Source organism: Pteropus alecto, unplaced genomic scaffold, assembly GCF_000325575.1.
Source record: "Pteropus alecto unplaced genomic scaffold, ASM32557v1 scaffold123, whole genome shotgun sequence".
Classification (NCBI taxonomy): Eukaryota; Metazoa; Chordata; class Mammalia; order Chiroptera; family Pteropodidae; genus Pteropus; species Pteropus alecto.
This window is the reverse complement of record NW_006433950.1, coordinates 8339206-8363456: the sequence shown is the minus strand read 5'-3', so window position 1 is coordinate 8363456 and position 24251 is coordinate 8339206. Positions and strand designations below refer to the sequence as shown.

General features: G+C 36.6%; 1 protein-coding gene across 7 annotated transcripts in view; it reads right to left on the bottom strand.

The window, feature by feature from the left end:
• Positions 1-24251, bottom strand: part of CFDP1 (craniofacial development protein 1) — a 99564-nt gene that overhangs the window by 62745 nt on the left and 12568 nt on the right. For 5 of the 7 annotated variants that reach the window (XM_006908814.3, XM_025044564.1, XM_025044563.1 and 2 more), the window contains 3 exons: positions 23797-24016; positions 23337-23464; positions 13672-13791 (listed from right to left, as the gene is read on the bottom strand). In XM_006908814.3, coding sequence (XP_006908876.1) covers positions 13672-13791; positions 23337-23464; positions 23797-24016 — 468 coding nt within the window. Of the gene's footprint in view, positions 1-4739; positions 6210-10166; positions 10261-13671; positions 13792-23336; positions 23465-23796; positions 24017-24251 lie in introns of those variants that run through there. The other 2 variants (XM_015586927.2, XM_025044565.1) reach the window with 2 other exon arrangements.

Here is a 24251-nt window from a genome sequence, read left to right as displayed (position 1 = left end):
AGACTTTTGGAAGAAAATATAAGAGTTAATAGCTGTGATCTTGAGTTAGGTGATAGTTTCTTAGATAGGACATCAAAAGCACAAGTGACCCCAAAAAAAGATTAATTGGCTTTCGTCAAAATAAAAAAATATTGTGCTGCAAAGAACATGATCAAGAAAGTAAAAAGATAACCCACATAATGGGGAAAATATTTGTAAATCATGTATCTGATAAGAAACTTATATTTAGAATATATAAAAATCTGTTATAATTAAAAAATAAAAAGACAATCCAATTAAAAATGGGGAAAGGATCTGAATAGACACTTCTCCAAAGCAGATAAACAAATGGCTAACAGGCACACGAAAAGGTGAACCACATCATTAGCCAAGAGGGAAATGCAAATCAAAACTACAGCTAGAACCTCGCATCTTTTAGGATGGCTATGATCAAAAAGAGGGGTAATGACATGTGTTGATGAGGATGTGGAGAAATTAAAACCCTTACACACAATCTGGCAGTTCTTCAGTTAAACATAGTTACCATATGATCAAGCAATTCCACTCCCTCCCACTCAAGAGAAATGAAAACACATGTCCACAGAAAAAGTTGTGCACGAATGTTCAGACTATTATTTGTAATAGCCAAAAAGTGGAAACAACCTGAATGTCCATCAACTGATGAATGGATATCCATACAATGGACTATTATATGGCAATTTTAAAAAACAGAGTACTGTAATATGCTAAGACACAAGTGAACTTTGAAAACATTATGCTAAGTCAAAGAAGCCAGACATAGAGAACCACATATTATATACTCCATTTATATAAAATGTCCAGAATAAGCACATCCATAGAGAAAGAAAGAGATTGGTGGCTGCCTAGGCCAGGAGTGGGAGGAATGGGGGGAGTGTGAGGAAATGGAGAGTAACAGTTGATGGGTGCAGGATTTCCTTTGGGGAGATAAAAATGGTCTGAAATCGATAATGCTAATGTTTACAAAACTCTGAATATACTAAAACCCACTGAACTGTGCATTTTAAATGGGTGATTGTATGGTACTGAATTCCATCTCAAAAAAGCTGTTTTAAAAAGATAAATCAATGTAATCCATCATATTAATAGGCTAAAGGAAAAAAAATCACACAACTATATCAATCTATACAGAAACAACATTTGACAAACCTACAGTTAACCTTATACATCAGAATGTAAGACCATATCCATCAGAGTATAAGACTAACTGTGTCTCCCTAAGACTGGGAACAAAGCAAGGATGTTCACTCTCACGGCTCTTATTTAACACGGTGCTGGAAATTTAAACCAGTGCAATAAGGAAAGAAAAGGGGAAAAAAAACGTACAAATCAGGAAGGAATAAAACTGTCTCTATTTGCTATAATAATTATCTATGCACAATATCCCAAGGAGTCTATTTTTAAAAATCCTGAACTAATACATGAATTGAACAAAGCTGCAGGACAGAAGATAAACATACAAAAATCAATTCTGTTTATATATACTAGCAATGAACATGTGGACACTGAAATTAAAAATACAATATAATCATTTTTAAAGAAAAAATGTAATACCATCTATAATCACTCAAAAAATTTAAATATTAATTATAAATCTAACAAAAAAGGTATAGGACATATATGCTGAAAACTATAAAATGGTGATGAAAGAAATCAAAGACCTAAATAAATAGAGAGACATATCAAGTTCATGGATTGGAAGACTCAACATAGTAAAGATAAATTTCACCTTGGATTGATCTCTATGTAGGTTTATATATAGTTGCCTTGGGCTATAATAAAAGAATGTCATAGATTGAGTGGCTTAAACAACAGAATTTTATTTTCTCACAGCCTGGAGACTGGAAGTCCAGGACGGAGGTGCTTGGTGAAACCTCTCTTCCTGGCTTGCAGAAGGCTGTATTCTTGCTGTGTCTTCACATGGCATCTTCTCTGTGCATGCTTGAAGAGAGATATATTTGGTGCCTCTTCCTTTTCTTATATGGACACTAGTCCTATCAAATTAGGACCCCACCCATATGACCGCATTAACCTTAATTGGCTCTTTAAGGCCCTATCTCAAATTATAGTTTACACTTCTAATATACAAAACCCTAAGACAATAAATTTGTGCTGTATAAGCAGCTAAGTTTGCCATAATCTGACAAACTTAGAAATAGAAATAGAAAACTTATTTTCACACAAAATACTTATGTTCACACAAAAAACTGTACACACATATTTATAACATTTTATTTGTAATAGCCCAAAACAGGACACACAGATATTCTTCAGTGAATGAATGGTGAAATGAACTGTGGTATATCCATACCAGAATGTGAGTCAACAATGAAAAGGAACAAACTACCGGTACACACCACAACCTGAATAAATCTGCAGAGTAAAGAAAGCCCACCTCAAAGGTTACATACTGCATGCTTCTATTTATATAACGTTCTTGAAATGACAAAACTATAGAAACAAAGAGATTAGTGGTTGCCAGAGTTGGGGCAGGAGGAAAGTGGTTACAAAAGAAACACGAGGGACCCTTGTCGATTGGAAATATTCTCTTGTCTTGACGGTATTAATGTCATTATCCTGGCTGGGACACTGTAAGATGTTACCACGGGGGACGGGGGGGGAGGGGGCGGGCGGGATGTGGGTCAAGGGTTCAGACACCTGTCTGTATTATACAGCTGCATTACACAATCTCTCAGCAGTGGCATGTATGGTAGACACAAGAAGAGGGACCACGGGTTTTAAGTAATTTAGGAAACAATTACAATAGCCTCTCAAAAGATTTAATATTCCAATTACATGGGGACAGATGCTTCAGAAAGCAAGACCCAGAAAAAAGGCAATAGGAATACAGATGAAATACAGAAAGAAGAGGGGGAGGAGAGGGAGGAAAACAATATAAATGAATGTTTATAGACATTTTGAAGGTGGAATTAAAAGGAGTTAATGGATTGGCAGTTGGAGAAGCGAAGGAGGCAGGAAAAAGAAAGGGAAGAATTAAAGATGGCACCGAGGTTGGGGCTGAGTGATTGAGGGAACAGTGGTGGTACATTATTTTTTATTTTCTCCAGTGACATACTGGCAGTTTGACCCAGCAGAAGAGAACACTGGTTTAGAAAGAAGCTTTAAGGAAGTCTAAGTTCTCCCTCTTGGAGAAGCTACTCAACTTCATAGGCTCTGTTTCTGCAGCTCTGTAAAGTGGGAGGATTTAGAGAAAATTAGCTGAATGTTGGACCAATGTGATATCAAGCGAATTCAGAATAAATTTCTAGCAGGCAGTGAAAAATATGAGTCTGGAGCTCAGGAGAATGGCAGTATTATAAGTACAGAGTAGAGAATCACCAACGTCGAAGAGATGGTTAAAGTTGTTGGATGACTATTATTAAATGCATAAAAAGAGGCATATGAATCTTGGGAAAACCCTAAATAAATATAGAAAAGGTGGCAGTAGAAAGCTCAGTGGCATACCAGTCTCATCAGGAAGAAGTATCCTGAGATAGTGTATCAAAATTAGATGTCATATCATATTGGGAGAAAGGAGTTGTGTTTCATTTTTCCATTGTCAACGAATTTCCTCAGTGATTGATAAAATGTAAGGAAAATAAAAGCCTCTATCACAAACTTTCCCTTTTATGCCTAGAAACATTGATACTTTGCTTTCATTATGGTGTTAAACAAAGTCCTATTTCCAAAGAGTTTTAAAAAAATATAACTCCAATTTTATAAAGACAGATACTTCATAATCTAAGCCTTCACAGAGCTGAAATTTTGCCTGGCTCATTCTTGTAGGATAGTGTAAAACACACAGCTGACCCGAGTTGGCCCAATAGGATAGCTGCCTTCACCACATCAAGACTGAGAAAATGAGGTCCAGACTGGTCCAACATAAGCTAAATCAAAATGACTTTCTGAAATGATATAAAAAACTTGGATTTCGTTAACCCACAGCACAACACAGAAACATGGCTAGGAAGCAGACATGACATTTGTGGTTGCTGTTCTAAAGGAAATTTTCCTCAAATCTTTTCTTTGAAGCTAGTTACACTAGACAAGAGACCAAGATCAAGAGTGTTTTGTACATGGTTTTCTTTGGATCTTTCTAATTTTTACTTTGGTCCAGATAAGTCATGTCACACTCTATTGACTACAAAGAAAACTTTTCTTTTTTAGTTTCTGCCTCCTACAGCTCACCAGCTCACAAGCAGCTGGGGCTAAAGGATCCTAGTTTAAAGCGGAAGTCAATGCAAAAGATGGGTTTTTCTTGCTCATTCCCAAATTAGCATACATTGAAATCATACATTTCAAATTCAAGGAAAAGCTAATAATCAAAAAGCTGTGACTTTTTATGGTCACGTACATCCAGAATTATTAAATCTCTTCCATTTTCTCAATGATATGGAAATATAAGCTTAATTTAAAAGGTTTAAATTATTTCATCTTAAATTTGACATGGGTTCTCTTGGGTAAGAGAGTTTTGGCAAGAATCCAGGGCTAAGTAGCTGAATATAGTAAGTGCTAAAATTCAGATTAGCCCGATCTTCAATCCTTGACCAAAATAATTAGAACACAGCTGCTCTGCCTCTCCCATAAGAAAAATTCCCCAATCTAAATTAAAATATTTACCTAATATGAATCTTTCTGTATAATCACAACTTTCCATGAAATGGTAGTAAGATGCCTGTATCAGAACCTGATCAGAACATAAGAATCACTGATTGCTCTGCTTAGCACAAATGACATTCTTTATTGATGTTAAAACATTTGGGAATACATAGCAAATTCCAACACAAACAACCTAAGAGAGAAGTAGCACGCAGCATTTTAAAGGATCTATAACATACAACTCCTAAACTGGCTCACAATTTCTTTGTGTTTATAAAGCTCATATTTTTACCTGAACTCTTAAATGACTGAGAATTAACTTCCATGATTTGATACAGTATGGACACTACCTACAGGTAATACCCAAAATCTTAATGTAGTCTTTTGGTAACATTTGACAAATGCACAAAAATGTAGCATTAGTTTAATTCTTAAAAAAAGAAATCTGTTTTTGGTACAGGTTTTCAAAGGAGGGGAAATTTTAAGCCAAAACAGCACGTTATTTAGATGCAGTTAACATAATGATTGTGGAGAAAACCCTGAAGAATACTGGTCACAGTGTGCAGAAATGGGACTTCACATAACAATGGAGAGATTTAACATTGGTACTGCCTATCTGGTAACATCTATTAGCATGTGAGGTGCACACATCTGATGACCCAGCAATCACACTTCTAGGAAATTTGTCCTCCAGAAAGAAACAGATTATAATTTTAAAAAATGTAGAAGCCGTATAGCACACAGAACTCTCACACCAAGATACGAATCTAATTCAGTAAAGAACGTACAGCGCTCCTGTACCAAAGCTTGGGAATGCTCCTAGTTCCTGGGATCTTGCCAAAGACAAGCTATCTCTTCAGAGGGGATTCTGCCCTCTAGTGTACACTAAAAGAAGCTAATTAAAGCACACGAAGCAACTAAATCAATAAATTAGTGAAATTTAATGATTTTATTAGTGAAATATTTTCGATTCATTTCCAGAGCGTCACTATTTTCTCCTCAAATGAAGGCCTCCATATCCTGCTTTTAAATCAATTTCCTATTATCATACTGAGTAAATTGTGTGAATGTCGTAACTTTGGCTATTGTATTCTTTTGTGCAGATGCTTTCTTATACTATGCTAGTGTGTTATAATCATATATACATTAGAACAAAAATGGAGTCTATGTTAGTCTGCAACTTGAATTTTTACCTGCCTATCTTGGGTGTCTTTCCCAAGAAATGCCCAAAGCATTTTACTAACTTGTAATTCACACCAAGAGAAATTTGGCACAACCAAGGGTATAGGAACATAGCAAAATAAAGTTTTAAAAGTTTATAACAGATACAGACACTTGGCTTTTAAACGCAGATTTTTGAAACTCACTGGCACCATAACTCAAGGCTAAGGGCAAAGGAAGAACACTGTTCTGTGTAATAAAGTCCATCTCCTCACAGGATTTTCAAGAACACTAGAATCTGTTCAACTCTGGGCAACCTTGAAGAGGGACACTTCCTAAATTCATAGTATTTGCTGTATTTAGGTATTCAATCCAAACTGACAGAGGTTACCCCATCCTGGTGACCGCAAATTACTCTGTACCTGTAGTACCTGCAGAGGTATATTTAAAAAAACAAGTTAAGAATAAGTTAAAACCAAACAAAGCAGAGTTTAGCATCCATTGAAGAAGATGACAATCTGGTATAGGTTTTTTTTGCACAAAGCACTTCATTTTGGAGCCGATAAGCAAGGTAACAGCAGTACCACCAACGGTGCCAGAATCAATCATTCCCATTGTCACACCAGCTACTTGAAACAGCCTCTTGAAGTCATTTTTAAAATTGCGCTAGTTCCCTTCAATTTCATGAGGTAAGAATGAGGCTGAAGTACAGGAAACCTGGACTGGCCATGGTTAATGGGGAAAAGGCTTACAAAAAAAGGTAGGAAATAGTCATCTTACTTCCTTCAAAAGTAACAAGATGCAAAATAGCTTTCAAAGAGTCCGTCATCAGTTACAAAGCTGAAGAGAAACTTTTAACAGAAAAGGCCAATCAGGATGGTAAGAAAGATTAGTTGTATGGCATAGGCTTTAATTGCAAACGGATCTGGACAGGAATTCTAGCTCCGCCACACATCAACCATGTAATCGCAACAAGTTAATGACATTTCCCTGAGCCTCAGCTTCCTGATCTGTGAAATGGGCACAAAGTTAACGCCTGACTCTTGAGTGTTTATGTGGATTAAATGAAACGATACACTTAGCAGTTATCACTGTGCCTTAAACGTGGTAAACTGTCAATAAATAGAAGGAATTTAGTCTTTTTAAAAAGGTAAAGAAATGTTATCCTGCAGTCTGAGAGGACAGTATTTCTGATATTTAATCTAAAGAACTGGTTCCTAAAGGAAACTGACCTGGTCATTAAAGGGAAACTTGTCATCCTATAGTGTGAGAACATCTGACTACAGCAGCCAAGCAGGCAACATGAATGAGTGAAGCAGCTGAGTCGGGGAACCGGCAAACGTTACCCACTCTGCTCCAGCTCACTGATGTTATAAAGAAAGTGGGAGGGCAGTGGCACAACTTCTCATTTCTGAAGAAAAGCCAGTAATCCAGATTTTTATGTAAACTCTCCTGATTTTTACATGCTGGCCAAATAAAACATCTAAGGACGGATTTGGTCCACAGACTTCCAGTTTGTGAACGCCTGCCCTGGAGTAGAGTCTCGAATCAGAAACTGAAGGAAAGCCCAGTGGTTAAATAAGTGAGGGACTCCAGCTCCCTAAAACAATGTTATCTCAAAGGGGACATTGCTGCCATTTTGGAAAAAAAAACCCTCTGTCCTAACCATCTTAAGCAATGCAGGATACTTAGTATCCCTAAACCCCACCAGAAGTCTTCTCGAGTCATACGACAATCAGAATATCTCACCACACATTTCTGAACACCTCCTACCGGCAGTACCACATCTGCTAAGAATAACAAAGTTCAATTCAGAAGTTAGTGACAAGGTCAAGAACATTTACAAAAAGTAATAAAAGAAGGACAGGGCCAGCCCTGAGTCAACTAAAATTAACTAAAATCTCATATTATCACCAAGCAGGAAATCTCAGAGTAGAAAGCTTACAGCTGGCTGTGGAATAAATCAATAGGCTTAATTCACTGTCCTTACTTCTACAATTAATTACGACAGAAGGAACTGGCCTTATCGTTTCTCTAGCCATTGCTTTTAGAGTGTTACTCAACATTATAGTTTTCCATCAATCTCCTTTTTCCTACAGCAGGAACTTACATATAGAAATGTACATGTTTCAAAGAAATCATGGTGGAAGAAATTTAGGCACCCAAGTCACCCAGCCCTTGGTAACACTCCTAGATATTTCTCTTATGGCTCATTCTCCTTTATAAGAGTATATCCAAGTTACCATATGACCCAGCAATGTTATGCCCAGGGATATACCCAAGTGAAATTAAAATTCATGTCCATACAAAAACTGGTACATGAATGTTCATAAAAACATTACTCATAATAGCCCAAAGTGGAAACAACCCTATGTCTATCAACTAATGAATGGATAAACCAAACGTGTTATATTCATACAATGGAATATTATTCTGCATAACAAGCACAGACACATGGATGAACATTGAGAACATTAGGCTAAGTCAAAGCAGCAAGACAAAAAAGGATAAATATTATATGATTCAATTTATATAAAATGTCCAAAAAGGCATATCTAGACAAGGAATATAGATTAGAGAGGTGGGGAGGGAAATGAAGAGTAACTGCATTTCTTTTTGGGTGATGAAAAGTGTTGTGGTTGCACAGTTTTATGAATGTACAACTCTGTGAATATGCTAAAAACCAATGAACTGTATAATTTAAATTATTAAATAAAAATACCTCAATAAAGCTGTTTTTAGAGAGGAAAAATGCACAATTTTAAATTCTTAAGTTGACAAATACTATTTGTTCTCATAAAGACTAGCGCTCAAAAAATATCAAAGGTCACATCTCCTAGAATACCTACTTTCTTCTAATTACCTTAATTATAATTACCAAAAGCCCTTACACATGATAATGACTCTTGAAAAAGCAGATTTTGCCTTTCTTGGAATGGCCATTCTCTAGGTATTAAGTAATCTCGCCATGTACAGTTGACCCTTAAACAATGTTGGGTTTGTCATTGTTGTTGATGTAAATACATTTGTTGCAAATAATTCAGGGGATCCTTTTTTCCCTGTTAGTAAAACCACATAAAATGCTGCTCTCAACATGAAAGCAATTCCTTTAAAAATAAAATGGCCTACAAAATAAATCAACATAGGTCAGAGGTCTGATCAATCGTCATAACAAGAGATTGTGATAAAAATTAGAAACATTTCCACTTAATATTGTGGCTTTATTTAATTTTTGTTACTTTAAGTGAAACACTGAATGCTCTCTATCAAAAGACTAGATATTGAAAACAATTAAAAAACTTTAAAAACACGTTAACATCTATGGCTAGGATTATGAACTTTAATAAGACTAATAGTCCACCAGCGGCCCACTGCTGGAAAAAGGTAAGTAATAACTGTGGGGTTGAAAGCAAGTAGTAAATAATGGGGTTGAAAGCCGACTGGCCAAATACTCAACAAACTCTGGGAGAAGCTGCATTTAAGCGGCTAAGGGTACTACTGGTAGTGAGAACTGGGGAGGAGAGCGGGGAGAGGGTGACAAATGGACAAGAGCTTAGGGTTACACAACATGGGGAACTTAAATACAGCGAACATTGTGCTTTCTCCTACCAAATGTAGAGAGTGCTTCTTGTCTCCAATCCCTGCCTATAATTAAAATTGGGTGTTTGGTTTCCTCCATTCCCAAAGCATAAACTTTGGCTTTTTATAGCCTAAGCAGTGTGCTATTTTAAACATGTGGAGGAAATGCATTTTCAGTTACAAACATTTGCTCCTGTGAATCTGTTCCTGTTTGCTAGCAAAGGATGTGGGACAGGATGTTTTACTCTCCTGCTCTGGTTTTCCTGTATTGCTTAAATCTGTTTAGAGAGAAGAAAAACAAATAAATAAAATGCTTCTGCCGGACAATTTCTATTAACTGAAGCAACTCCAAATATGAAAATGAAAAGTCTGTGGAAAAAAAATTAGAATAATTTTCTTTTAATAAATTAGATTATTTCTATAGATTCTTCCCCTGAAAAGACTTTCCGTGCCATACGCGTGCAGCCTGCAGTGGATACTAATGTTGGCACTGATAAAATGTGCCTACTTAGACACCAGATCAGCTGAATTCCTCCTGACCCTGTCTTTTCCCAAGCACAATTACAACTGGAGAAGTTTTCTGAAAAGCAAGAAAAATAATTATGATAACCCTGAGGGTCATCTTCTAGATTTATTCAGAAATTCTAGGTACACTGTATCCTACTTGATGTGTCCCCATTTTCATGTACCACTCTGAGGACTTTTTTACTCAGATAAACATATCCTTGTAATCTGTTACAACCAATTATAACTGTAAAAAAACCTGACTTTAATCAAATTTCACTTTACCCTTTTATAAGGGAGTCAGTAGTTCATTAATCTACTTAAAGATACTTCATCAGCTGGCTCCTCCAGATTCCCTCTATGTCCTCCTCCACGCTGCTCTCTGGCCCAGATGCTGTCCTATATGGATAAAAAAAGACTCCTCGGATCAGAGCTTAGTCAGGCTCCTCTTCTCTACTAGGCCTCAATCTTGGCCCCATCCTTGCTGAGCCTGCACAGCCCAGTTTTAGCAAGAATCTTGTGAAGTCAGTTTAAAGAGAATCTCCCACTCTCAACATCTGATCATTTTCCTTATCTGATCAGGTTCCTCAACTCCCACCTTTGATGTGTAAGTCCTAGCCCTCCTTCAGCAAGAATCCTGTTAGGTTGGTTTAGCAGGATTGCCTGCCCCCTCTATCCCCGCCCCACACACACACACTTGATGTCTTCTCTTATTAATACTCCATCCACTGACCCTGGCCCCTCCTCCCATGTTGCTCCTTGGCTGTAAATCCTCAGTAGTCTTTGCTGTATTCAGAGTTGAGCCTCATCTCTTTCCTATTGTGATAAGTCTTAACACCTACTGCAACTATCCTGAGTAAGTCTTCCTCACCATTTTAACAAGTGTCAGAGTAATTTTTTCTTTCCCAAGACTCAGTGGTCAATGGAGCGTCCTGGCAAGAGATGGGAGTGAGGGAGGAATGGGAGAGCTGGGTATTTATTCCCCTGGCTTCCCCACTGGAGGGTCCATCACTCAAGTGAAGGTCTCGGCTCCTGTCAGGAGGCCCTCTCTGTCTGCCATAACTGCTCCCCTTCTTGCCCCTTAAGGTCTAGAGCGGTAATGGAGCCTCATTATTACCAGCCCTGGGGACACTGCACTATTTCTATCTCTGTGGGTTTTTTTTATCACTTTGTGAGTTATTAAACTCTCCTCAAAGTATCCTAATTTGAGGATGCCATCTGTTTCCTGCTGCGTCTCCCTAATACAGATATCATTTCCACAGATTTCTCATCTAGGAAGGCTATTAGCTCTAAGAAAAGAAGGCCTGGATACAGAATGCAGTGGTACTTCCATGAGTGACTTAGGGACTTGTTAAGCTGCTACTTCTCCCTCCTCTGGTTATCTTCACAATTATAGCAACAGAGTAGTTACTGAAACACGTAGTTTCCAAGCAGACTATGTAAGCATCAACAGATAGTATTTTAAAAAATACCCAAGGAGGCTAAAGCAAAATTGTGCTAATTGAAACTATGCTAGAAACCTAAAGTTATAGAATCTTTGCCTTTACTTCTATCTGGTACTTAATCGAGAGGTAATTTTCACAGTATCACTTTAAATACATGCAAGAGACATTAATAATACCAGATATAAGGCTGGTAACCCAAGTAAAAGTCTGCAAAAGGCTTTTTTAAAAAAAATTTTTTATGGTGACATTGGTTAACGAAATCCAATAAGTTTCAGCTGTACACTTTAACAGTAAGGCATATATATTTTACACTGTTAGATTTCTTTCTGTCACCACATATTTGACCCCCTTTACCCTCTCTTCCTCCCAACACCCTATGCAGAAGGCTAATTCTATGTGGAGTTTAGAGTAGAATTTTTTCAAATTCAGGTTGTGGTAGATTGGAAATCAATTCAGTGAGTCATAACATTTTTAAAAATAACATTATGCGTAATAATATAAGATAGAAAATGAGAGTTCATCATATATAGTAAAGGTAAATATTATTTCACCAACTTTTTATTTCACTTTTTTACATACCTATACTTATGAGTATACTATGGCATCTATAAAATTATTCCTTACTATGAGTGACAGTCAATAAAGTTTGAAAGCTACTAGTATGAAGAGAATCTCTTTCAAACAATATAATAATTATAAGGCTAATAACGTCTTGCTTTGGCCTACCCCTCACTTTCTAAAAATCTCAACTCTCACTAAATATGCAGTTTATTTTGTGATCCAGTACGAGCACATTAATAATGGAAATAAAAATGTTATGAAACAATACTTACTCTTACTATGTGATGTACTATAATATTTTCTTATTCTACTTCATTTCTTTAAATGATAATTGCAAACCCCAGCTTGAGAAGCCCGGGGCTAGAGCACTACCAGGGCCATGCCTGGAGGACTCTGCTCACAGGACGCTGGTCCTTCCACAACTGCCTCGGGCAGTGTTTACATTGCTTCCACTGTGGTAACAAGCACTCAAGTCCTTTCCCTTCTTAGGCTTCTGGGTAACCACTATGTGACTTCTGCCACCTAGTCGCTCCAGTGGGAGAGAAATACTTGGAGTAAGAAACAGATAAAGAGTACTGAGCAGATGTGGACATAGGCCCAGCCATGTGTCCTTACACTTACCACCATGGCACTCCCTGAGAGCAGCACCTTACTGCAAGCACCTACAGTTCATATCCCAAGGAATGGGGGCAGGTGGAAGCAGCTGAGCCAGTGACAGATGGGAGCTGGAGGATAAGTATCCCAGCCTCCTTGCCCTCTCTGTGTTCTTCGCCATCTCCCTGAGTTTCCAGTAGGACTGGGTACCAGCCACCACCAGCAGTAACCTTCATTCCCACCCCTTTTTACCTCCCTGCCGGGGCTTCCTGGAATCATGTCCCATATTAACAACTTGCTCTCAAACCTTCCTCTCAGGGTCTGCTTCTGGGTAAACACAACCTCGGTGAACAGGCCAGTGTTAACACTGCCAGGGCTGCAGAGATGAGCAAAACCTGTCCTAGAAAAGTTTATAATCTGATAGGAAAACTAATGCCTTTTTCCTTGTGAAAAAATAAAACAAAACTTTACTGTTCATAGCAACCATGTAAGTATGTTTGGGGAGGAAAAGAAGAAGTGGCAAACTAACAGAAGGGTCAGAGAAGCCTCTATAGGTGACGTTTCCACCCCAAACATCTCAAGGACACAGAGCTCCCCACAGGAGTCAGTGGGTGATCAGGGGGCGTGGTCCATGCTCAGTGCTCTGGATTCTCACATTTACTGTGAGGCTTTACTTCGTACCTATAGGTTAAGAAGAAAGGGATTTCTATTTCCTCCAAAGAGAAAGAATTCTAGTCTTCAGCCAAAAATAACTCAAGTAATATGGAAAATATGAAGGGATAAGAACTATTAAGCTCCCTGCAATGTATTAACAGAATTATTTGTAAATCAGCTTTGACCTTTTCAAGTTCCTTTGAGGTCCTTGGGGAATGAGAGTGAGTACTCAACCCAAATCTTCATTAGACATTCTGATGAACTGCTGATATTTTCATTCGAAAAATTATTTTTTAAATGTTAAGTTTACTACATGTTCAACTCTGTAGTCAACACTGCAATCAGGACTTTTTTCAGACTGGAATCAAACAAGAGACCTATGGCTAATTGTCCATTGCATCTTTCTTTTTGGCAAATATTTCAGGGAAGGCAGCAACAAAATTCCTTCTCAGGAAAGGAATCATGACAGCTACAATTAAAGCAGGTCCTTAAACTGAAAACAGCTTCCCCAACAACACGTGCCAGGTACACCTGGGCCTGGGGCTAGAATACTCACCCTGACCCAGCAGGGAGTGACGACAGAGCAGAAGGGACATTAGCCTGTGGCTTTTCTTTCTCATTTTGCTTGAAGAAGGATTTGGCCTCTTTAGATGTAGCATCGACTTCCTTAGTCACCCTGTGCCAAGGAAGCAGATGTTAAGTTTACAAGAGGAATAAAGAGAGAAACAAAATCTAAAAGAGGGAATAAATGACAACAAGGAAAATACCCACTGAGCTTTGTGTAAATTCCGGCAGCTGAGCTTTATGGTTTAAGTTTACTACAACAGTTGTAGAAAAAACATCTTCCCTTAATAAATGAAACAACAATGTACGTAAATTTGATCTAAAATCCCCTCCATTACTTCTGTCAGCATGAAACATACTCTGATGGTCAGTCACTACTGAATCACAGGCCTTGTGGGTTACTGATATAAGGACTGAAAAAGGCTCTCCCACTGCACCTCCCATGCAGAGCAGGAGTCACACTTAAAGGCCCAGTAATAGCTGGAATGGGGAAATGGAATATTTGGGAGAAAAACACTAGCATTATTTCAAAGAGGAAAATAACAGTAGGCTCCTGTTCTACATCTAAAACAAGCCAAAGGTGAAAAAAGTTCCCTTAAAACTGGCTCATCTGGCACTAATTTGGGAATAGAAAAAAATGTGTATGACTGAGAATCCTGTCCAATTTCAAATCTGGAAAAATTGGCCTCAATAAAACGGAAGATCCAATAAGAAGCAAATAACGATATTTATGGTGTCTGAAACTTCAGATGAAGGAGAAATGCCTAATGCCCGCCAAGGCTTGCCAATTCAACGAAAACATGGAATTTTGTTTAAATTTCAATCTATCTGTAGCAGCATCCGAGATTATGGTCATTGTATTATGAGTGTTAAATCAGGTCATCCAGAATAAGACAGGCAAGGAATAATGACAGGTGAATCCTACAAATTTCATCTTTGCAGGAACATAAGTCTCTATCTCTTCTCTTCTTCCTTCTAGGCTTCTTAGGACCAGAATCAAATTTTCTTATTAAGAGACATCTCACTACTGAACTCAGTACTGTGTCGCCTACACAAGTGACACAGAATAACAGTTTGAGAGTTTAGTATTAAGAATCTTCACTGGGAAAGATTGCCAAGTTAATCTTGAAGGGCGACTTAAAGAAAAAATAAAGTCTGTTAGCCTCCTGCTCAGTATTACTCAGAGGATCAAACATAAACTGCTGATCCTTGCCTTCAAGGTCTTCCAAAATTCAGTCCTACTCTCTATCATGGTTTATTTGTGTTTCCCTCAGTTCTCCCAAATGAACCTCTCAGTAATAAGAGTGAAGAGCCAAAAATAAGAGGAAGAATTTGATAGATCAGATCATCATTCGGCAAACATTCACTCCTTCTCTACTGAAAAGAATACACTTCCCCGCTCCACTGATGTTGACTTGGACACATGACTTGCTTCAATGGTCTGTGAAATGCTAGCTGATTTGACAGCAATAGAAGCCTTAAACTCATATGTGCTGTTTCACTTACTCCTTGAGTTCTACCCTTTAGCCATTAGAAAAATACACCTTAAGCAGCTGCTGGTCCAGTGTGGGTGAAAGACACATGCTGCAAATCCAAGCCCAACTAGCAGCTTGAAGCCAGGCCCAATCAGCTGAACTCCAGATAGCCAGAAACACACGAGCAACAGATAAATGCTTACTGATGTATACCACTGAGATCTGGGAAGGTTTGTTACATACACAGCATTTCTGTAGCAACAAATGACACATTTATATTTCATGAGTGAGAAAAATGAAATCGAAGGGGTTAAGTTACTTTTTCAAGACTAGCCAGAGATTAAGTAGCAATACTAGAGAATCTTGTAGTAAACTCTATTTCCCAAAGACAGTTGCCACAAATTTCCCATCCCACATGTTATTCTAGCACCTGATACTATCCCAATGAGAGAGGGAGTATATGTTACCACTCCTTGAAATTGGGTGGGCCTTTAAGGATGCTTTGATTCATAGAGTTCAGTGCAAGTGGCCCTACATGACTTCTGAGGCTAGCTGACAGAAGGTGATGCAGTTCCTACGTAGCCTTCTCTGTTGGGAATCCACCTTTGAAACTTCAAGTACCACACAAGAAGTCTAGCTACCCTGAACCACCATGCTGGAGAGAACATATGGGAAGACCACACAGAGACAGGCCTGAGAAGCCTGCTCCTGCCCCCAAGTGTTTGAGTCTTCCTAGCCCAGGGCACCAGATATAGGAGTAAGGAAACCTTCAAGGTGGCTCCAGACCCAGCGACTACTGCAGCACAGGAGATGCTGAGTAAGAGCTGCCTAGATGAGCCCAGCCATCCCAGAATTATGGGAAATTACAATAAAATAACTGTTTTAAGCCACTAAGTTTTAGGGTAATTCCTTACACTACTATACAATCAAAATAAACCCACATCCAAACTTAAGGCTTAATGCAGAGTCCCAGGTTGCTGGATTAGAAAGAGTTGCTTTAAATCTTCCTGCCCTGGGTAAAATCTGGAGCAGACCTGGGATAGCTCACGGAGAACAAGTAAATATTTCCACTTAAAAATGGTGGTCTGAACACAGGCTTTATTCTATTCTCTGCTAAATATTGGTAAATAAATTTACAAAGGCAAAATTACACATGGATAATGAGAAGAGGTATAACAGAAGAGAGATGTCAATCAAATTTTCTGAAGGTAGAAAGCAAACAGACAAGTAGTAATTGGCTTAGGTGTTTGTTTCCTCTGATTTCCTAAGCCTGCAGCCATATGAAACGGACAACAAAAAGCAAGACAACCTGTATTGTGGCATTCTAAAAAGGTTCAGGAAATTGAGATACCAGGAGCCTTTGAAGGTGAGAGAGAAGGGCTAAAACCAGTTGGAAGTTTGCATCAGGAGCAAATAGGTTCCGGGTCCCCTTCTCGCCAACACCAGTGACTACTGTCCGCCACCCAACTCAGCAGAATCGACTCCTCGGAGTAGTGAAAATCACAGATATTCTAGACTCAAAGGGCAGCAATGAAGTCTCATTCTGAAAACAGAGGAATTAAATAAAAATCTATCCCCTCTCCCCTTGCCACAGCAACTTGGAAGACTATGTGTTTTGGATGGCCAAGTTAAAGACAGAGCGCTACTCAACCTGTACTGGACTTTGCACCAGTAAAAAATGAATATGTACTGTGTTACAATACTGAGTTTTGGGGTTTGCTACCCTAACATGGCATAGCCTAGCTTTACTATTACATGAATTTAATGAATAGGAATTTCAGAAAAAAAGAAAATATGGGAGAGGTTATCAACAACAAAAAAATTTCCTACAAGGATGAGTTTCCACAAAAAGAGTGTTCCACAGAACATTTGACATAGCAAATTTAAAAAGATCAAGGCACATCATTATGAAATTTTAGAATGTTGAGGATAAGAAAAGATGACGATTAAGTGGCCCAAATTAGAGAGAAAGTGAAAAAGAAGCCTTTATGCAAAGCATGTTTTGTTTTGTTTTGCTTGTTTTACCACAGTACTAACAAAATTTTTGTAGCAGCCACCTCATACAATTTGGTAAAAATTTTCTGGAAAGCTACCTAGATCCAGCACTGTGTTAGATGTGGGACCTATAAAAAGATATGACATGGTCTCTGCCCTTATGGGCTCACAGTCTGTCAGGGCGGCCAACCATGAACATGAGTCGTGACAATCAATATATGGTCCACAGTAAGTGCCATAGAGGAAGCATGGAAAAAGTATAACCGTGGGAATATCTCTTAATTTCTTAGTGTCAAAGTCCTATTCATATTCACTAGGAAACAACTTCTATAAACTGGTATATTTTTCTCAGGGACTACACTAATTGACACAGTAATATTAGCAGAAGATTACTCTTCATTGATAGTATGCCTAGAAGAACTTCGCTTTTAACAGGCAGTAAGAAGAAATTTAGCTATCACATTATCTTCAAGTAGGAGTGGTCTAAATTATAGACCTCTTCTAATATGTAAGACAAAACCCTGACAGGAAAAGGCCCACTATTAGCTGTAATTAAACAAGTTTTATTAGCAGAAATTCCTTTTTAACTTCATTTTCACTTATTCGGAACTCCCTGAAAAGTCTTTATTTAGGAAGAAACTTTCCATGACTGGCCTTTTCCAAATGTGAATCATTTAGGAAAGTCTGAGCTAACTGGCTCAGCTGGTTATGTGATAGAGAAGGATAAAAAATATTGTTTTTCCTTATTCTCCAAGGTTAATAAGCTACACATTTTTCAAGGGGGAACAAAACAAAACAAAAAGGTAAAAAAATCCAACCTTTAATAATTTAAAAAATTAGAAAAAACTAAAAGACTAACTTTGTGCTAATATTACATTATGCTTATACTTACAAATTCTTCCCAGTCATCACTAGCCCTTTCTCGCATTCCTTAATGATGTAGTAATGCTCTTAACTTAATACAAAGACAAAAGGAAAAAGCAGAATGACATCAAGAAAGTAAAAGCTATGCTCAAATCTACACACCTAGTTTGCATCTGGCTATTGATTAAAATTCAGACCTCCCAAGTTCCTACACGAAGGTTCCTTATAATACCTAAATTAAAGTATAAATAATTTAAGTAATAAAAAAAAAATCCTGCCAAATTGCCAACTATTAACAGGGCTTTTCTTATCTTTAGGAGAAAAGAGTTAAAACACTTTCACTTGTCGTGTTATATATCTCTGTAATGTATGTTTTTTAAAGTAATAAGCACATATTACTTCTGAATACGTTATAATGAAAAAAAGTACTTCCCTACTCCTGTTTTTTGATAGACATGGTGCTGCCCTCTTCTGTCAAATCATAGAAATAGCAGGCTCCCTGAATAACCATCTAGTGAATTTACCATCATTTGCTTTAAAAAATGAAATTGGAAATTTGCATCAGACAATTATGTTTATATTAATAAGTCCACACAATTTAATTCAATCAGGAGATTTAAAGCTTTCCCATAGCAACAGTTACCAGTTTTTCTTATTCTCAATGTAGGACCAGTGGTAAAGTTATAACAAATCTTTCTTAGATATCATAGATGACACATGGGAAATAACGATTTCTAAAAAAATTTAAAACGCATATTCCTAAGTATATTAAATGCTCTCTATATTATTACTGTAGGACTCCCAAACTATTAAAGATTGACTTTAAGTGTTTATCACCTTCTGTTGGACAACTACATAGTTTCCCGTGTGATTTCCGGTAGCAAAATACATTACTAATTCACATTGGCAAGAAATATTTAATGGATTCCCAAAATGACTGATTATCAAAATAAGGGTTGTTTTTATAATGGAGAATTCTGACAGATATTGCCCTAAGTCTAACTTATCACCACCAATACTAGGTGTTGTGGATGTGATGCATTGAGGACAAACATCATTGATGTAGTATTTTTGTCTAAGGTGATTAATGTGACGCTAATCATGAGGAAATACTTCATACTGAGGGACATTCTACAATATAAATAGACTCAAAAAATATGTAACAATGTCAAGAAATACAAAAAGGCTTAAAAAGTTTTAATTTCAGGGAGGCTAAAAAGAGTAAAATGTGGAGTATGATCTTGGACTGGATGTCAGACTGAACAAGAAACAAGAGCTATAAAAAAAAAGAAATAGTTATAAAGAACATTATTGAAATAACTGAGGGAAACTTTGAGGAGAATCATATAGAGAGCTATTTAAAATGTGGGTTGCAAAACTACCTATTATTGGTCCAAGATGAGATGGGTTCAGAAACTGTAAGTATTTAAAAAGTTGTTTGCAATTTGACAATATCATAATATTTCAATACATGATCGGTGGACTCACTACATTAAACAGAATTCAGGTATTGTCAAACTTGCAAGGTGGTCACATGTGATATTAGTGTATTAATCGTATGCAGTAAGACCACATTACAATGTGTGATAGTTTAGATGATTTTGTCAACTAAAATCCAAAAATATGATAAAAATGTAAGCATTTATTTTTATTTTTTATTTTTCAATTATAGTTGACATTCAATATTATATTAGTGTTAGGTATACACACAGTGGTTAGACATTTATATAACTTACAAAATGATCCCCTCAAGTCTTGCACCCACCTGACATCATATATAGTTACTACATTACTGACTATACTACAGAAGCTATACTTTACATTGCCGTGACTAGTTTGTAACTACCATTTGTACTTAATCTCTTCACCTTTTTCACCCAGTCCCGCAACCCCCGATCCATCTGGCAACTATCAGTTTGTTCTCTGTATCTATGAGTTTTTTTTCTGTTTTGTTAATTTTGTTTTTTAGATCTTATGTGTAAGTGAAATCACATGGTATTTGTCTTTCTCTGACTTATTTCACTTAGTATCATAACAGGGCCATCCCTGTTGCAAATGGTAAGATTTCATTGTTTTATGGCTAAGTATTATTCTATTGTACACGCACACACGTACACACACACACACACACACACACACACAGTCTTCTTTATCTAATCATTTATCGATAAACACATAGCCTGCTTCCATATCTGGGCTACTGTCAATAATGCTGCAGTGCACGTAGGGGTACACACACCTTTTCAAATTAGTGTTTTGGATTTCTTAGGATAAATATCCAGAAGTGAGACTATAAGTATTTATTTTTATAAGTTATTTTTATAGTCATTAAATTGTTAACCAAGTGTGACTTTTAAAATTTATAGTTTAGCTAACTAAATTTAGTTAACTAAAAAATTGGTATTTTTTAAATTCTAATTTACTGATGATAAAACGAGCCCCACTATAAGTTTTTGTATAGAAAATATCTTTTCTAAATGCAGCAGTGGTAGGAAACCACATGATAATGGAAATGATTCCAAAGAAATGAAGGCCAACTGGGCAAACTGCTTTTACCCCATGATCCCTCTTATATTGAGCTTGATCACACAGTGCTAAAACCAAAATAAGTTCTTCGATTTGGCTAATGAGGCAACAAATCTATCAAAACGTCAGCAGCACTTACACATAAAACATAAAGAAACAAGTTCAAAATCAAAAGAATTTTTTGAAAGAATACTAAACCAAAAAGCCAATAGAAACAGATACAAAATTCCATATATTAATATTAGTCTGCTGTAGCCTTCTGAGAAAGTAGCACTTTTGGTTGCTAACTAAAAAAAAACATACACACACACACACGAAAAACACAAAAACCATTGCCAAGACACTAGTAAAAGACTGAATCAATGTATGCTTGGAAATCTTGGTGAGTCTATGACAAAGAAGGTAGTTCAAGTACGACTTTCTAGTGACACCATAGCTTGAAGTATTCAGAATCTGGCTTATGACAGTGAAAACTATAATAAAGTTAGCAAAGTGCTTTTTCACGTAATTTGAAAAATGCCAGATTCCCTCTAACATGAATATTATGGTACATGTGATTTAAACATGAGGGTGATATAAAGGATTCTTTTATCAGTTTCTAGCTGACAAACATACCTGACACTGATTTGTATGATAAAACTAGGATCACACACTGTCAACAATTGTGATTTGAAGTTTTAAGCGTTTGGAAGAATATGTTCCAATGGCACAGCTGCAAGACAGAAAAACAGTGTAGATTAAGGAGCTTGTGCTAGAACATAAATTAACACACTGCTTCCTTCATACTATGTGATAATCTGAGAGCAGATCATAAATGCGCATGTGTTATATTGCACGCTGAGGTACAATGGTTATGAAGAGAAAAATGCTGCTGAGAACAATGAACTACAGAATAAACTTAGTGTTTCCAAAAGAAAACGTAACCAGTTGCTCCCCAATTTTGAAGATCTCAAGTAGACAGTAAAATTTGCTTATTTCTCTGATATCTTTGGTATTTTTAATAATCTTAGCACTCTAATGTAAGAAAGCAATTCAATGTTTTTCAGTAGCAAATAAATTATAAGGGTAAAAATGAAAGTTAAAAAGCCTGGAAGAATACAGTTTCTACAGATTAACATGTTTTACAGAATGCTTTGATAATATCCACACACAGGAAATTCATGCACCCACAACTCCTTTTTTCCACTGATATAACTTCGATTTAATTATAACTTAACAGGAGAAACTGATGGAACTGGCTACTGATGAAGCATTGAAAATGAACTTTAAAAATATAGTATCACTGGCGTCATTTTAGATAAAAGTAAAAAATGAAAATCCGGAACTTAAGACACAGCTTTAAAATCTATTCTCACAAAAATATCTCTGTGAGATGGATTTCTTTATGATGAATGTTATTAAAAAAAGGAAACCAACACAGAAATAATTTTCACATACATTATCCTCTAAGAGTAGTGCTGTCATCAACCCAACTTAGATACATTAACGAAAAAAAAAAGATATTTTGTCACATCAAAAACTTTAAAAATACACACAGCACTTATTCAAAGTGTGTCTAGATTTTAACTACTGAGAATTGATATTTTAGTTTTTTTGTTTCCATTATAGAATAAAAAGCTATAAATATAAGTGATTCCCTGTTATCAATCACTTATAGTCACACTTTCAATGAACAGCATGTACAGTTATAGAATTCTTTTCCTTTTCCTATCTTAAGGTTCATTTTGACTATGTTTACTGAAATGTAATTGTATGTCTATCTGTTAAATTTTATTGTTAAAAATTTGGGCTTGTATGTTTTATCTCTTTTTAATTTACTTTTCTATAATTTTTTATTGCCTTACAAAAGTACTGGTCTGCAACAGGTTGAAAATTTAAGTCGGGGTCCTTTGCCACAAATTTACTGGATGGGAGTATCATGAAGGAGAATGCCCTTGTTCTTAGGAAATAGTGTTGAAGTATTTAAGAGTGAAGTAATTATCTAATGTCTACAAGTAATTCTCAAATGGTTCAGCCAAAACAGAAAGAGAGAAATACAGATATAGATGGAGGAGAGGGAGGTAAAACATTAACAAGTAGTAAATCTGTATGATAGGTATATGGGTGCTCATTGTAATACTATCTTTGTAACATTTCTGTAAGTGAAATTTTTCAGAAGAAAGTTGGAGAGAAAAATGTTTTTAAATAATAAAAAGTTTTGCTCCACGCCATTTATAAAACTAATAATGCCAAATTCTTTTTTCCAAGAAGTATTTTCACTGGATGAAATAATTACTGGAAACTAGATATTTTTAAGAATACTGATTTTAGGGGAAATTATATTTTTAGAGAGTATACAGGTCTAATTAATTACATTGGAATAAAATAAATGTGACTACCAAAAATATTACTGATTGGTACTTCATCTATTCTCATTTAGCTCTAAATTACAGATCTACTATTTTCAGAGGCTTCAGTGGGTGCATACTTCACACTCAAGGAAAATAATAAAGGGATAAATACTTAGTCAAAGTCACAAAGCATGGCAATGAGTAAGTGGAACCATATACTTTACTCTTACATTTTCTTGTTTCTGTTCAGTTCACTACTTCATAATATTCAAAAACTACATTACCATAAATGAAAGGACCTTTCTCATGTTCCCTGATAATTCATGGAGTCATTGTTTTCCTTGAGTTCTAATATAACTCTTCCAAAATATTATGATGGCTTGGAATGAGGTCAGATGCCTAACACCATTTAGAAAGATGATCATTTTTAAAAGAACTAGTTTTGAAGTTTGTGAAGATCATCTTACCTGACTTCTTCACCAGCAAAATCAAACACCTTGGTGATTTTAACTTTTTCTGTTTCTTTAGGTTTCTCCGGCTCTTCTGCTTTGCCCAATGATTTACTTGAACTTGTCTCTTTAGTCTCCTCTCTTTTCTATGGAAAAAAAAATGTAATCAGTTTCACATAAGGATGAAACCTAAAAGAATCATTCAAACATGCTGTTTATGACTATTCTTAAATGCTTCATCTCTAAACACCTAAAGACCTATTAAAAATTTGATTAAAAAGCTACTTTTTCTACCATACGGAATGCTTTTGCTTTTCATTTAGTAGAGGTACTACCAAAAGGCATCCATATCATCTGATTACTGCTGCAAGCTTCAATCTCAGTCTGTAAATTTAAAAAAAAAAAAAAAAAAAAATTCTATCTGGAGAGTTTAGGATATTTCTGGGGAAACATTCATCTCATTCACCTATCAACTTACTTTAACTTGTGGACTTGGGGGCACTTTTGATTTTGGTCCCACGTCATTGAGGAAGCTGGCCCACAGTTCATCCTCTTTCTTTTTCCTTGCATCCTCTGACCCAGTGCCTTTTTCCTGCTCTGCAGCCATGTCTTCCTCCTCACTGCTACTTCCTCCAGATTCCCTGCTGGCATCCTCCTCTTCCTCTTCTTCTACCTTGAGGCCACCTTGTTTTCTCTTCCTAATCACCAACAGTAACAAGGAAAAAGAAAAGCAAAACAGACCATGCAAACTGATTTCAGTTATCCCTTCCTCAATTCCAAACATCGTGCTGCAAACACAAAACTTTTAAATCTAGGGACTACTGATTAAGATGTACACTGAATCAAAATATGGTGTTCTATTTCTAAGTTAGGACTAGTTATTTTCACCAAGAAACATTCAAAATCATCTCACAAAATCAATGTCCAGAAAGA